Source organism: Dendrobates tinctorius, unplaced genomic scaffold (genome assembly GCF_039654945.1).
Source record: "Dendrobates tinctorius isolate UK_male_01 unplaced genomic scaffold, ASM3965494v1 ptg000022l, whole genome shotgun sequence".
Classification (NCBI taxonomy): domain Eukaryota; kingdom Metazoa; phylum Chordata; class Amphibia; order Anura; family Dendrobatidae; genus Dendrobates; species Dendrobates tinctorius.
This window is the reverse complement of record NW_027361690.1, coordinates 24,889,895-24,904,961: the sequence shown is the minus strand read 5'-3', so window position 1 is coordinate 24,904,961 and position 15,067 is coordinate 24,889,895. Positions and strand designations below refer to the sequence as shown.

Below are 15,067 nucleotides of genomic sequence, written 5' to 3'. Positions count from 1 at the left end.
GTTCTCCTTCAATAGAAGTCTTCAAACAGAGGCTGGACAGACATCTGTCTGGGATGATTTAGCGAATCCTGCTTTGAGCATGGGGTTGGACCAGATGGCCCAGGAGGTCCCTTCCAACTCTATCATTCTATGGTTCTAGACCATCAGTACGCAAGACTCCGTTGCTGAGCAAAAAGCATGTATAAGCGATTTTAACCCCTTCACCCCTGTTTCCACCTTCCTGACCAGGCCAATTTTAAACCCCTTAGTGACAGAGCCAATTTGGTACTTAATGACCAAGCCAATTTTTACAATTCTGGCCACTATCAATTTATGAGGTTATAGCTTTGGAATGCTTCAGCGTATCCCACTGATTCTGAGACAGTTTTTTTGTGACATATTGTACTTCATGTAAGTGGTAAAATTTCTTTGATACAATATGCATTTATTTCTGGGAAAAAAAAACGGAAATTTGCCAAAAATTTTGAACATTTTGCAATTTTCAAACTTTTATTAATTTTGCACCCTTAAATCAGAGAGTGGTGTCACACAAAATAGTTAATTAATAACATTTCCCACATGTCTACTTTACATCAGCACAATTTTGGAAACATAATTTTTTTTGTTAGGACGTGATAAGAGTTAAAAGTTGACCAGCGATTTCTCATTTTTCCAACAAAATTTACAAAACCTTTATTTAGCTACCACCTCACATTTGAAGTGAATTAGGGGGGTCAATATAACAGAAAATCCCCAAAAGTGACACCATTCTAAAAACTGCACCCCTCAAGGTGCACAAAACCACATTCAAGAAGTTTATTATCCCTTCAGGTGCTTCATGAGAACGAAAACAATGTGGAAGGAAAAAATGAACATTTTACTTTTTTCACAAAAAATTTACTTTGGAATCAATTTTTTTATTTTCACAAGAGTACCAGGAGAAAATTGACCACAGAATTTGTTGCGCAATTTCTCCTGAGTACGCCGATACCCCATATGTGGGGAAAAGCCACTGTTTGGGTGCATAGCAGGGCTCACAAGGGAGGAAGCACCATTTGATTTTTTGAACGCAAAATTGTTTGAAATCAATTGTGGTGCCATGTTGCGTTTGGAGACCTCCGATGTACCTAAGCAGTGGAACCCCCCAACTCTAACTCCAACCATAACTCCAACACACCCCTAACCCTAACCACAGCCCTAACCCCAACACACCCCTAGTCCTAATCCCAACCATAACCTTAACCACAAACCTAATGCTAACACACCCCTAACCCTAATCCCAACCCTAACCGTAATCCCAACCATAACCACAACCCTAATCCTCGCCCAACCCCAGCCCTTCCCTAGCTGAACCCTAACGCTAACTTTAGCCTAACCCTAACGCTAACTTTAGCCCAACCCTAACTCTAACTTTAGCCCAACTAACTTTAGCCCAACCCTAACCCTAACTTTAGCCCAACTCACTTTAGCCCAACTCTAACAATAATGGAAAAATGGATATAAATACATATTTTATTTTATTATTTTTACCTAACTAAGGGGGTGATAAAAGGGGGTTTGATTTACTATTTCTTTTATTTTGATCACTGTGATAGACCCTATGACAGTGATCAAAATGAACTAATAGGAAAAATGTCCTATTGTTGCCGGGTGCCGACCGGAAGATCTCGGCACCGACACCGGCGGCCCAGGGGACTTCACAGGGGATGCAGAGACACTAAAGCTACCGGGGGTGGATTGGGGGACCCCATTTCTCTCTCCTCTGATGTGCAATCACATCAGAGGAGAGAGAAATTAAATGGAAAATCAGACATTTTTTTTTTTTTTTTGCAGTCGCCGTTATACCATTAATAACAGCAATCGCAACACTGGGGTCGGTAAAAACTGACCCAAATCATGTTCTCTGGGATTTAGCTGAGACCCTGGAGAAATTCCGACTCTGGGAGGCGCTATATACTTATTTCTCAACGCCTTTAAAAATCGGCGCTGAGGCTTAAGTAACCTTAACGGCGTATCGGCAGTCGTTAAGGGGTTAATCCTGACCACTGTCTCTTTGAGGTAATAACTCTGGAATGCTTAAATGGATCCCACTGATTCTACTGTTTATTCCACTGTTTATTCGTGACTTATTGTAGTTTCTGAAACTGGTAAAATTTATTTGATATGACTTACTTTATATTTGTGAAAAAAATCGGAAACTTGGCAAAAATGTTGAAAATTTAGCAATTTTCAAACTTTTAATTTTTATGACCTTAAATCAGAGTGTCATGTCACACAAACTAGTTAATAAATAACATTTCCCACATGTCTGCTTTATATCAGCACAATTTTTGAAACATAATTTTTTGTGAGAATACTATAAGGCTTAAAAGTTGACCAGCGATTTCTCATTTTTCCAACAAAATTTACATCATTTTTTTAGGGACCACATCACATGTGACTTTGAAGGGCCTATATGACAGAACATACTCAAAAGTGACACCATTCTTAAAACCGCACCCCTTAAGGTGCTCGTCAATACCACATTCAAGAAGTTTATTAACCCTTCGGGTGCTTCAGAGGAATTAATGGATCGTGGAAGGAAAAAATAAACATTTAACTTTTTTCACAAAAAATTTTCTTTAGATCCAATTTTTTTACTTTCACAAGAGTAACGTGAGAAAATGGACCACACTATTTGTTGTGCAATTTCTCCTGAGCATGCCGATACACCATATGTGGGGGAAAACCACTGTTCGGGCACACAGCAGGGCTCAGAAGGGAAGGCGCGCCATTTGACTTTTTGAATATAAAATTTGCTGGCATAATTAGTGTCCATGTTGTGTTTGGAGAGCCCCTGATGTGCCTAAAAAGTGGAAACCCCCCACAAGTGACACCATTTTGGAAACTAGACCCCTTAGGGAACTTATCTAGATGTGTATTGAGCACCTTGAGACCCCAGGTGCTTCACAGAAGTTATAATGTTGAACCGTCGAAATAAAAAAAATCACATTTTTCCCAGAAAAATATTTTTAGCCACAAATTTTGTACTTTCACAAAGGTAACAGTAGAAAAGGGATGTCAAATTTTGTTGTGCAATTTCTCCTGAGTTCACAGATATGCCATATGTGGTCAAAAACTACTTTTGAGGCACAGTGCAAAGATCGGAAGGGAAGGAGCGCCAAATTACAGAGTAAATTTTGCTGCTCTGGTTTTATGGTGCCAAGTCACAATTGCAGAGTCCCTGCATTGCCAGAACAGCAGAACCCCCCATAAGTGTCCCCATTTTACAAACTACACCTCTCAATGAATTCATCTAGGAGTGCAGTGATCATATTGACATCACTGGTGTGGCACAGAAATTTATACCATTGGGTAGTGAAGAAAAAATAATTTACATTTTTACCACCAAGATTGTGTGTTAGGGAAATGGGTAAAAATTGCACCAAAATTTGTCCCACAATTTCTTTTGAATGTAGAAATACCTCATATGGGATTGTACAGTACGGCTTAGCCACACGGCGATACTTGGGAGGGATGGAGAGCTATTTGCCTCCTGGAGCACAGATTTTCCTAGAATAGTTTGCAGATTCCGTATACAGAGCCGATAAGTGCTAGAAAAGCAGAATCCCCCCTCAAGTAACTCTATTTTATAAATAATACCATTTTGGTAATTTATCTACAGGTCTAGTGACGATTTTGACTCCATGGGTATTTTCCAGAAACAAGCAGCAGTGGATGTTGCTGAGTGAAAATTGCAATCTGCCGTTGTAGTGACCAGTACGCTGTAGTGACCAATATGTTGAAGTGACCAGTACATCATGCCCAGCTCATGCTTCTGGAAACATGCACCCGTAAATTAGGCAGGCTCTCATCACCACAGAAATGCCAAACATGTGGGCGATAAATTTGTTTTAGACACACCGGGGCTTAGACTGGAGAGGGGCATTTGGATTTGGGGGAACAGAATTTGCTGAATTTCTTTTCCAGAACCTTTGTAATACCCGTAATGTGGAAGCCCCTTATATTTCCGTTAACAGATGACGGACCTGAGTGGGGACTTGCTTCTTTTGTTAATTGAGTTGAAGCTTTTATTGAGGACAGTTTACATAACATTTAGGATCACATTTATCCTGTGCTCTAATGCAAAGCACTTACTTTGGGGTTTCCATCGAAATCTCCGAGTGACGCGATTCAGATGGAGATCCTCTCACTATACTGAGGCAACAGAATTACTCTGGACTTAGTCTGGCCTCTGCTCAGCGGTTTCCTTCTTTTCAGAAGTGCACAAAACTGTGGTCGACTTTGCTTTTATGTTCGCCTAAAAAGACGAACACCTCCGTATCACCAGTCCTATGGTGTCCACAATACCTCCATCTGCCTCATTATAGAGAATCTTCCGCAGGGGGTTCCATCTGAATCATGTATTTCAGAGATTTAAACCCTGGTGTAAGCACTTAGTGCAGAGCACAGGATAAATGTGAGCTGAGCCTTATTGCAATCTTTGGGAGGCAGAGTGAAAAAATCAACACCAGGTGAAGAGTTGGTTTTTATTATTATTTATTTTCATTAGACAACTTTATTCTTCGGGTCAGTGCGATTACAGTGATGCCAGATTTGTATCAGGTTTTTCTGTTCGGCTGCTGTCACACACTGAAAGACACTTTTTATTGCAAAAACTGCATCCCCATATTTAGACAACTATAACTTTTTCCATATTTCATCCGACAGAGTCATGTGAGGTCTTGTTTTTTGCGACACAAGTTGACATTTTTATTGGTACCATTTTAGGGCATATGACATTTTTTGATTGCTTTCTATTCCAAATTTTGGGAGGTAGAATGAATAAAAACCTACAATTCAGGATTTTTTTTATACTGTTCCGTGTGTGGTAAAATTGATAAGGCAGCTTTATTCTTTCGGTCAGTGTGATTACAGCGATACCCCAATAATATAGTTTGTTATGTTTTGGTGCTTTTACACAATAAAAATTATTTTATAAAAAAATAATTATTTTTCCATTGCTTTATTTTGAGAGCTATAACTTATTTTTCCACTGACGGAACTGTGGCTTGTTTTTTGCGGAACAAGATGACGTTTTCAGTGGTACCATTTTTATATACAGTCGTCTTTTTGATCGCTTTTTATTGCCCTTTTTGCCTCATTTTTTTCTATATTTTTTTACAGTGTTTACTGAAGGGGTTAACTAGCGGGGCAGTTTTATAGAGCAGATCGTTCCAAACGCGGCGATACCAAATACGTGTACTCTTTTTGTTTGTTTTTTGTTTACATAAATAAATGTATTGGATTCATATTTTTTCTTTTTTTTTTCTTTATTTGAGGATTCTTTTTTATATAGTTTTACACTTTTTAATAACTTTTTTTTACTTTTTCACATTGTTGTACTATGGGACATCATCCTTATACTGCCAGATCGCTGATCTGATACTCTGCAATGCTTCTTCACTGTAGAGCATCAGAGCAGGATCTAACAGGCAGGAGAGGATGCGTGTCAGCTTCTGCGCTTAGCAGGCGCTCACTGGCAACCTTCCCTGTAGGACCCTGAAGGACCCCACGGCCATCTTGCCGCCGGTGGTCACCATGAAGGCCACCAGCACTACACAATCACGTCACTAATGACAGTGGCATCAGAGGGGTTAAACGTCCGTGATCGGTGCTAGCATGTGTGTTGCTGCAGAGTGCCAGCTCTCACATATAGCTGACAGCCGCACCTGATCACGTTGGCGCTCAGCGTGAGCCTGCATGATCGCGGCGCCGTTCATGTACTGTGATTTGTGCATGTCAGGAAGGGGTTAAAGTTTGCTCAACAACATTTAGACAAGTCTGATAAATACTGGGAGAATACAGTCTGGTCAGATGAGACCAAAATTTAATTCTTTGGATGCCATAATACACATCATGTTTGGAGGCCAAAAAGCACTGCATATCACCCCAAAAACACCATACCAACTGTGAAGTTTGGAGGTGGGAATTTCACTTGGTGTGGGGGTGTTTTTAGCATAATGCACTAGCAAACTTCATATAATTGAAGGAACAATGAATGGACAAATGTATGGAGTCATTCTTGATCTGCTGTCATCTATCAGGATGATTAAGATGAAGCGAGGATGGACATTTCAGCAAGACAACGATCCCTAACACAGCCAAGGAAACTCTCAATTGGTTTCAGTGAAAGAAAATAAAGCTGCTAGAATGGCTGAGCCGATAACAAGACCTAAATCCAATAGAAAATTTATGGAAGGAACTAAAGCTTAGAGTTCATAGGAGCCCACGGAACCTTCAGGATTTGAAGAGAGTTTGTGTATTAACTACATTTCCGTAAGCGTGTGCAATACTTTTTCCCTATGTCATTTCTCATTATTACACATAACTTTATTTATCTACTTCTGTGGTTTGATTAATTTGCCTGTGTGGATTAGATTGGTTGTTACTGACATCTGGTGAGAATTTCATGTCAATTGCACCTTTAGAAATATATTTACTTAGAAAACTGATGATGCGTTCAATACTTCTTTCACTCGCAGTATATGAGAGGACCATAAGTATGATACCACGCAGGGTATTATGCAACATATGGTCAGCCGTGGTATTTTATAATGAGCTTTGTCTTTTGGGGCTACTTCATAAGAAACGTATGGCACACTAAAACAAATTTGTCAATTCTGTCTAATTTTTAGGCGGTGCAAGCATAGATTATACATTTTTAAAATGTGCCAGATTTATCATTCATGCTGCACAGACTGTATAGTGTATATTTATACTAGAGATTTGCAGGATCGTGGTCCTGAGGCCACATCAGCATTCTGTGGCTGCTCAATGGGAGGACTACGAGCCACCTCTTACTTGTCTAAATCTCCAGCTCCCCTTCAGATTTGTAGGCCTGACACAACACCATTGTTTGGCATGATGTACGTATGATGTTGCACCAGGCCTATTAAACAGAAGAGGCACATGGAATACCGGACGCTAAGAGGAAATTTGTAGGACCCTCTTCTTCTGCCAGTCATGGACAACCAAAACGGTCGCTATTTCAGTGTCCTGAGAATCGTTTTGCTCATCTCTAGTTTATACCATCTATGAGTTGGCTTTTATTGTGCAACAAGTTTCTGCCAAAATTTGGGCCCATTTTGGTGCACAGTGTTGCATTTACCCCAGTTTCCACTACAATACAACCATTTTCTAGTGAAGCAACGTTTCCTTGCCGGACAAGGCACAATGAGTGTCTAAACACATAATAAATGGATTGGTCTGTTCTTATCATATGTTTTTACTCTTTTTAGAAAGAACTAGAGATCACAGGAACCTTCAAACAACGGAAAGTGGAGCTTGTAAAACAAGGGTTTGATCCGTCTAATATTCCAGACCCCCTCTATTTTCTGGATGAGAGAGAAAAGAAATATGTCCCCATGACCCAGACTATTTATGATGAGATAAAGAATAAAAGACTCAAACTGTGAGACTATGAACAACTGGAAAGCGTTAGTCCCTCTGCATTCATCATACCCCTGTGTTAACACTGCACCTAGATAATTCTATATAAAAGAGATTGTTAATGTAAGGATATGTTTGTACTTTCTTAAGAGGGTTACTTAGTAACAACATTAATTCCATCAGGATGATATTAGGGGCCCCACCGGGGCCAATTTGTGAGCTGTGACCCTCTGAACTGGTTACAAAAATAAACAACATGAGCGGCTTGTGTTGTAATACAGCTGCAATACTCGGCACTGCTCATTTAGAGCAATCCATGTAAGACATTACAAAATATGATGCGGCTTGCCCTTCAAAAGAGAAAAACAGATATCTATGGGTATGGTACATGCAGGTTGGCCATTTGCCATAATTGCAGCATAGTGGCCCTTTAAAACCACATCGAGAGGCTGTGATAATAAAATCTCAAGTTTACAGAAAAGTCAAAATCAGTTGTCAAAATCCCACCCAAAGTGACAATGCTGGTATTACACCAGGTAAGAAAATAACATATTTATGGCAAATGTCAGGTTCTCACTTACATTCCTATTACGATGAATGGTTATTTGAAGAATAATCATGTCCGCATGAATTTCGGCTTATATGAAATTGAGGGAGGAAACAAAATAGTATTTGTTATCTTTGCACCTTTTTCCATATTAAATGCACAGGTGTAGTTGGGACTAGCCCTGTCTCAAAATACCCTGACCAATGAAGTGTGGCTTGTCGGCACCCCAACCTGCGCCGGCCTGGCACCCAGCACCCAGGGCTCATGACACTTCAGCCATCCTACAAGGTTAGCTAGAAAAAAACAGAGTTAACTCTTTAGTTATTTTGTTGTCAGATCTCACTATTTGCGGACAATGAATCCATAGCCGGGTCACATCTCACTCTGTGTTTATTCTCTGGGATTTTTAGAAAGTACTGTTTTTACCAAAGAGCTGTCAGTTTTATGTGTGTACAGAACACCTGTGCCAGTTATCTGATATCTACAGCTAGATTACTACTAATGCCACGATGTACCTGTTTCCTGACCAGCCACATAGCTCAGATTTACATATTCACCACTGGGGCTCCAGCAATAATATCTTCAAATGTTACCAGCTTAGAAACAGCTCATTATTTTACTGCTGTTTTTATGGAATTCAGAAAAGAAATAATAACCTTTTAAAGATAAAATAAAAGATGGGGCTAAAAAGCGTGATCAAGCTTATTTTCTGACAGTAAGGGCAGGTGCAGACGACGATATTATCGGTGTAAGTGTGATTCGACAAAACGTTAGATCACACCCGGGCTAATGTTATGCTATGGGGCTGTGTACATGTCTTTGGACACAGACCATCCAATTAAAAAATTGCAGCATGCCCGATTTTGATCCGATATTCAGATCGTCCTCAAGTCAGTGAGCGCATGGAAAACCTCGGACTGCCCTTGAATGACATCTGAGTGCAGTCTGATTTCCGTGGCCTCACAGAATGGAGAAGATAGAGACATTTTGTTCATTATCTTCTCTTTATCTGAGAGAATCGGATCCCACAGCCATCACACTCTAATCAAAGTCTCTTCAGAGTTTGATCAGAGTGTCATTTGCATAATCGTCCCGATACTCTATGATGAGAGAAGCTATGGCTGTCTATACCTGCCCTAAAACAAGGTGTTTAAGATTTTTTTTAACTAATGCGTCAGAGCCCCCAGCAGACAGATTTACATTGCTAATTATCATGGCTTACTCTGGTCTTTTATTTTCAAGCCAAATGTTTACTATTGACTAATAAAGTAATTCTTTATAGAAGTGTATAATTTGGTTTTGTAATATTTATCTAGAGCACTATTGATAATAAATAATAATATTAATAATAAATATGTGAACACCATAACAATTATTGCTACTGTTTACTTATTCCATAGAGGAATAATAGTTGTACAAGTCCTTGCCTTAACCAAGCTTCTAATCTAATGCTCTCATCACAATCATGAGCAAATAAACATACATTTCGAACATCTTGCGTTCTTTATGTGACCCTAAAGCCAGGGTCAGACTTGCGAGAAACTCGCACAAGTCTCGCACCTCAATACCCGGCACTGCCACTGGCACTCGGGACCGGAGTGTGCGGCTGCATGTATTTCTATGCAGCTGAGCGCTCCGGTCCGAGTGCCGGCGGCAGTGTCGGGAATTGAGTTGAGACTCGAGATTCGAGCGAGTTTCTCGCAAGTCTGACCCCAGCCTAAGTCTGTTCTTTTTCCCATGCTTCATGTCCTTCCAAAATGACGCACTGATGCCTGCATTGTCCTACTAAATTAGTACCCATTGCTAATGATCCACAACATTATTAACATCTCTAGTGGCTCATTGATTTAATAACAACACTGCTGCTCCTGTGGATTAACAAACATTATCCTTATAATCTATAGTCTTCATTGACATAATAAAAATGCCACTGAATCTTCAGGTCAACCAATGGGCATTTAATATAGTCTGTATTGGAGATGCCGAAAATCTTCAAAACATCAGATATTTAAAACTTTGAATATGTTATTAGAAAATACTGGACTTATGCCTGTGCAATCATGTCTACAATCTTAAAGCACCACTTCAGCATTTTGTTTTTGCTTTTTTCAGCACTGGAGTAGTGCTACTAATCTAAGTTTCCTGACCCTAGTCTTATACTTATCAGCTGCCGTCTTCAGCTCTTCCCAGCACAGCTTCGGTCCTGCGCCACCGCTTGAGACTGCAACGTCTGACTGACTGGCAGACAGAGGTAATGGTCATAGACTTACACTGAGAGCCTTGTTCTAGCCTATTTCTCACTCCCATAGACTGACATGGAGTTGTGACTTCCGGATCGCCCAGCAAACACTGAAGTGATCCAGCAGGTCACAGACTGCTGGAGAACGACCGGAGCACCCCTGATAACAGATGAAGATGGTGCGTAAAATACTAGGGACATAAGATTTAGAATAGTAGCACCACTCCAGCTCTGCAATAAAAAGATGCTGGGGTGGTGCTGTAATGCTTCAGGGCCCTGAGCAACATCTTCAACAGCGCATCTCCTCTACTACTTGTCTTTTTCTTAACAAAGGGGCTCTTAAGGGCCTTCAGGCACCATAACCACTGTTGCAGCCAACCAAAAGAGACCAAAAACAATCAGAAACTTCTCAAAGTTAATTATGGCTATAATAGATACATACATGAATGTGGGGCTCCCATAACATGAATGGGTTGTACAATAAATGTAACATAAACATATTTACCATTAAAAAAACAATATTAAGATGGTTTCAGATGTCTGTGAAAACAGGCACCATGCCCGGATCACAGCCCAAACGCAGGGTCTCCTTTCCTGGATAACTGCCTCACAAGCATATATTCAGGTCAGAAGATCCGCATGTTGTGATCTCATCACAGTTCGTGTTGCATGGATGTGTGAAACTGGCCTTATCATTTTCGTAGCATTTTGTTTAATCACAAGATGCTACCTAAATGATAAAAAAGCTTAATTGATAAAAAAATCAACCTCTGATATAACTGCAAAGTCTGAAATATTAATTTAAAAAAGAATATGGAAAGTAAAGACAAAGTATTAGATCGTTAGCGCTGCTGTGATACGACAATTAAAATCAGAAATCGCTGAAATGTGTTTGTTCTAAGATACAATCCAACGTCTAATTTATAACAATGAAACCGCACTGCTCTGTGTCATATTTTATGCAGCGGTGAACACATGATGTATGAAACTTGGTGGACCATAAAAAGCCCCTTCCATCATACAGAATACACATCGCTATTAACATCTCGGTGACGGGTACTTGGAGACTGAAGCTCCGTCTGTGCGCTTTTTCTAACAAAGCATTACTGATCCCCCAGTGAAGGTTTCAGATCCCACTGGAGTTAATTTATTCCAGGTTTCTTCGCTGTACACTAGAGATTCAGTTTACCGAAACAAACATACAGTACATGTGTAAAAGCACAATTAAGCACTCCAAATTAAAGGTAGATCTAAATTTAGCAATCTGCCGCCATCATTTGGGAAAATGGCTGCTTGGGAAGGTGGAGATGAAAGTATTTATTTTTAGAAAAGACAAAGAGAAATAGAAGAAAAGCTGCCGCATCCACACTAAAGATAATGTACTGCAAGCTCCCGTAGTTTGCAGTGCAATATTTTGGCTCATACAGCCGGTCAAGGTGCAGTGCCCATGTACAAGCTATTTCTACCTTTTAATGACATACTGAAATATACCCACCCCTTGTTTATAGAGTTCTAAAACTATGAGTTGGTTACTTTTTATAAAAATCTAAAGCCTTAATTAATCAAAGCGTTTATACCCGAATTCTGCTGTAAATCGTTTTCAAACCAATTTCGCTCAACTCCACCAAAATAAGTGGAACTGGAGTGGAACAGGGCATGAATGGCTTGACACCACTGCTCCTCTAACTCACAAAGAGCTGTGTCATTCCTTACACCAGAAATACTCACCTTACTGATCCCGCCAGCACCTGTTCCATCTCTTCATGGTCCCCCGCCAGTTTGTTTTTACTGATCCAGTGATGACATCCTGGCATGGACAAGTGACCACTTCAGAGACCTAGCCAGGAGTTCAGCAGAGGGGGCACAAAACACATGTGAGTGGGTCCCTAACCTAGGTAACCAAGCTTCCAACTACTACTTTGTCATTTGAGTGGGTATTAGTGGGCATCTAAGCCCACCAAATAAAACTACTATACAAAGAACGAGTCCGATATTACCATCATATAGTGAACGAAAAATGGTAGATACCAGTTGAGCAGACCCTTTAAGTACAGTACAGTTATATATAGTGACTTACAGTCAATGTTCTTTCTGATGGGGATATTCACTTTTCCAGTCTTTCACATCTAGCCTAGACTGACGTGATGACTTCTTCCTGCCAAGAATCATCAGCATTTGCAACAAAGACACATATGACTTCTACCTTTTCCAGCGCTGTAACTATTCCTGACCTACACAAACTTCGCATCCAGCTGATATCTCAATGCCGAGCCCATTGCTGCCCTATTTGTCCCTTTATTAATGGAGCAGCAGTATGGCATGGTAACACTGCTCCTCTTATTGTCCCACAAAGAACTAATGCCCACCACTGTGGCTATTACTTAGCAAAGCCATCTAGCTGTGAAATAGCCCATAAAAATAATGCTTTCAATGAGGGCTCTATAAATTTTTAGTGCCCTTTTTTTGAACCCCAGAAAGTAGTAATGATCCCTATGTGCTCTTTAGTTGGTACCCAGAGTGCCCCTCTAAAGTAAAAATGCCCCTTAAGTGCCAATTTCAAAATTAATATTCCCAAGTCCTGTAAAAAGCCATAATGCCCCTTAAGTTTTTGTTATGAACATTTACAAACTCACACATGGGAAACGCATCTACACCCAACTGATCAAAAATACTGATGTGTAATTACTGAGGCCTTAATGTATTTTCATACCCCACTAAAGATAGATCTGGATGCAGATTTTAGCAGTGCAGATTTTAGCAGTTTTTGACACCGAATGATCATTGAAGAGGAATTTTCTCTAATAAGAAATGTATAGCATGTGAAGTTTCTCTTTAACCCTTTCCCAACATACAGGTATAGCCTATGTCAAGTACCAGGAGCTGAGCCCAGAGAATCCTTTTTAATACTGTTAATCTCTTTTAACAGGGATATTTAGGACATGGGGTTTCCAATGGGCTGCCATGACAGCTGGTCGACTGCCATGCTGGTACTCCTGTGAGGCCTGGCTGTGATTTTACCTACATACTATAATACTTTTTATTAGAGTACATAATGTAAAAACAATGAACAGACAATCACCGGTTTAGATCCCGTAAAGAGGCTAAAAAAGTTAGACCGGACATTCAGCGTCTCCCACTCACACACCACCTCCTCACCTCGCCCCCTATCTGTCGGAGTCCCACAAGGTTCAGTCCTAGGGCCCCTGCTGTTCTCTATTTACACCTTTGGCCTGGGACAGCTCATAGAATCTCATGGCTTTCAGTATCATCTTTATGCTGATGACACACAGATCTACATCTCTGGACCAGATATCACCTCCCTACTAACCAGAATCCCTCAATGTCTGTCCACTATTTCATCCTTCTCCACTAGATATCTGAAACTCAACATGGACAAAACAGAATTCATCATCTTTCCCCCATCCCACGTGACCCCCCCTACGAACCTATCAATTACAGTAAATGACTGCCCACTCTCCCCAGTCCCACAAGCTCGCTGCCTCGGCGTAATCCTTGATGCTGATCTCTCCTTCAAACCACATATCCAAACCCTTTCCACTTCCTGCCGACTTCAACTCAAAAATATTTCACGCATCCGTTCATTCCTCACCCAAGAATCTGCAAAAACCCTAGTCCATGCCCTCATCATCTCTCGCCTTGACTACTGCAACCTCATGCTCTGCGGCCTCCCCTCAAACACTCTCGCACCCCTCCAATCTATTCTAAACTCTGCTGCCCGACTAATCCACCTGTCCCCCCGCTATTCCCCAGCTTCTCCCCTCTGTCAATCCCTTCACTGGCTCCCAATTGCCCAGAGACTCCATTACAAAACCCTAACCATGACATACAAAGCCATCCACAACTTGTCTCCTCCATACATCTGTGACCTCGTCTCCCGGTACTTTCCTGCACGCAACCTCCGATCCTCACAAGATCTCCTTCTCTACTCCCCTCTTATCTCCTCTTCCCACAATCGCATACAAGATTTCTCTCGCGCATCACCCCTACTCTGGAACTCTCTACCACAACATATCAGACTCTCACCTACCATCGAAACCTTCAAAAAGAGCCTGAAGACCCACCTCTTCCGACAAGCCTATAACCTGCAGTAACCACCGATCGACCAAACCGCTGCACGACCAGCTCTACCCTCGCCTACTGTATTATCACCCATCCCTTGAAGATTGTGAGCCCTCGCGGGCAGGGTCCTCTCTCCTCCTGTACCAGTTATGACTTGTATTGTTTAAGATTATTGTACTTGTTTTTATGTATACCCCCCTCACATGTAAAGCGCCATGGAATAAATGGCGCTATAACAATAAATAATAATAATAATAATAATAATAATAATAATAATAAGCTAAAAAAATGTTTTTAATAAACTATAAAAATTTAAATTTATCCTTTTCCCCCCATTAAAAATAAAGAAATTGAAAAAATAAATCTATAATCATCTTAGTATCGCTGCATAAATAAACTTTTTATCTATCAAAATGTTACATTTTTTATATTCCATATGGTAAACACCGCAAAGCAAAAAATATATCAAAAGCAATCAGAACATTGTATGTACTCAGTATGGGTTCAATAAAAACGTCAACTTGTTACTAGTGTTGAGCATTCCGATACTGCAATATCGGGTATCGGCCGATATTCGCGGTATCGGAGTTCCGATACTGAGTTCCGGTACTTTTAGAACATTGAATACCGGAATCGGAAGTTCCCATAATGCAATGAGCCAGTTTGATTTTATTCAGCCAATGAGGAATCCTAAGAAGTGTGGGCACATCCTGTTATGCATGTTAGGCATGTTAACTAATGGCATGGCTGTGATTGGCTGCTGAAATGATGTCATGATGCACTATAAAAGC

General features: G+C 40.5%; 1 protein-coding gene across 1 annotated transcript in view; it reads left to right on the top strand.

The window, feature by feature from the left end:
* The window catches only part of SLC27A2 (solute carrier family 27 member 2), a 113,264-nt gene extending 103,935 nt beyond the window's left edge, over nt 1–9,329 (top strand). Inside the window, exon 10 of the mRNA XM_073568509.1 lies at nt 7,260–9,329. Within this exon, the coding sequence (XP_073424610.1) occupies nt 7,260–7,436 (177 nt within the window). The 3' untranslated portion in view covers nt 7,437–9,329. The remainder of the gene's footprint in view (nt 1–7,259) is intronic.
* Nucleotides 9,330–15,067: the final 5,738 nt, after the last annotated feature.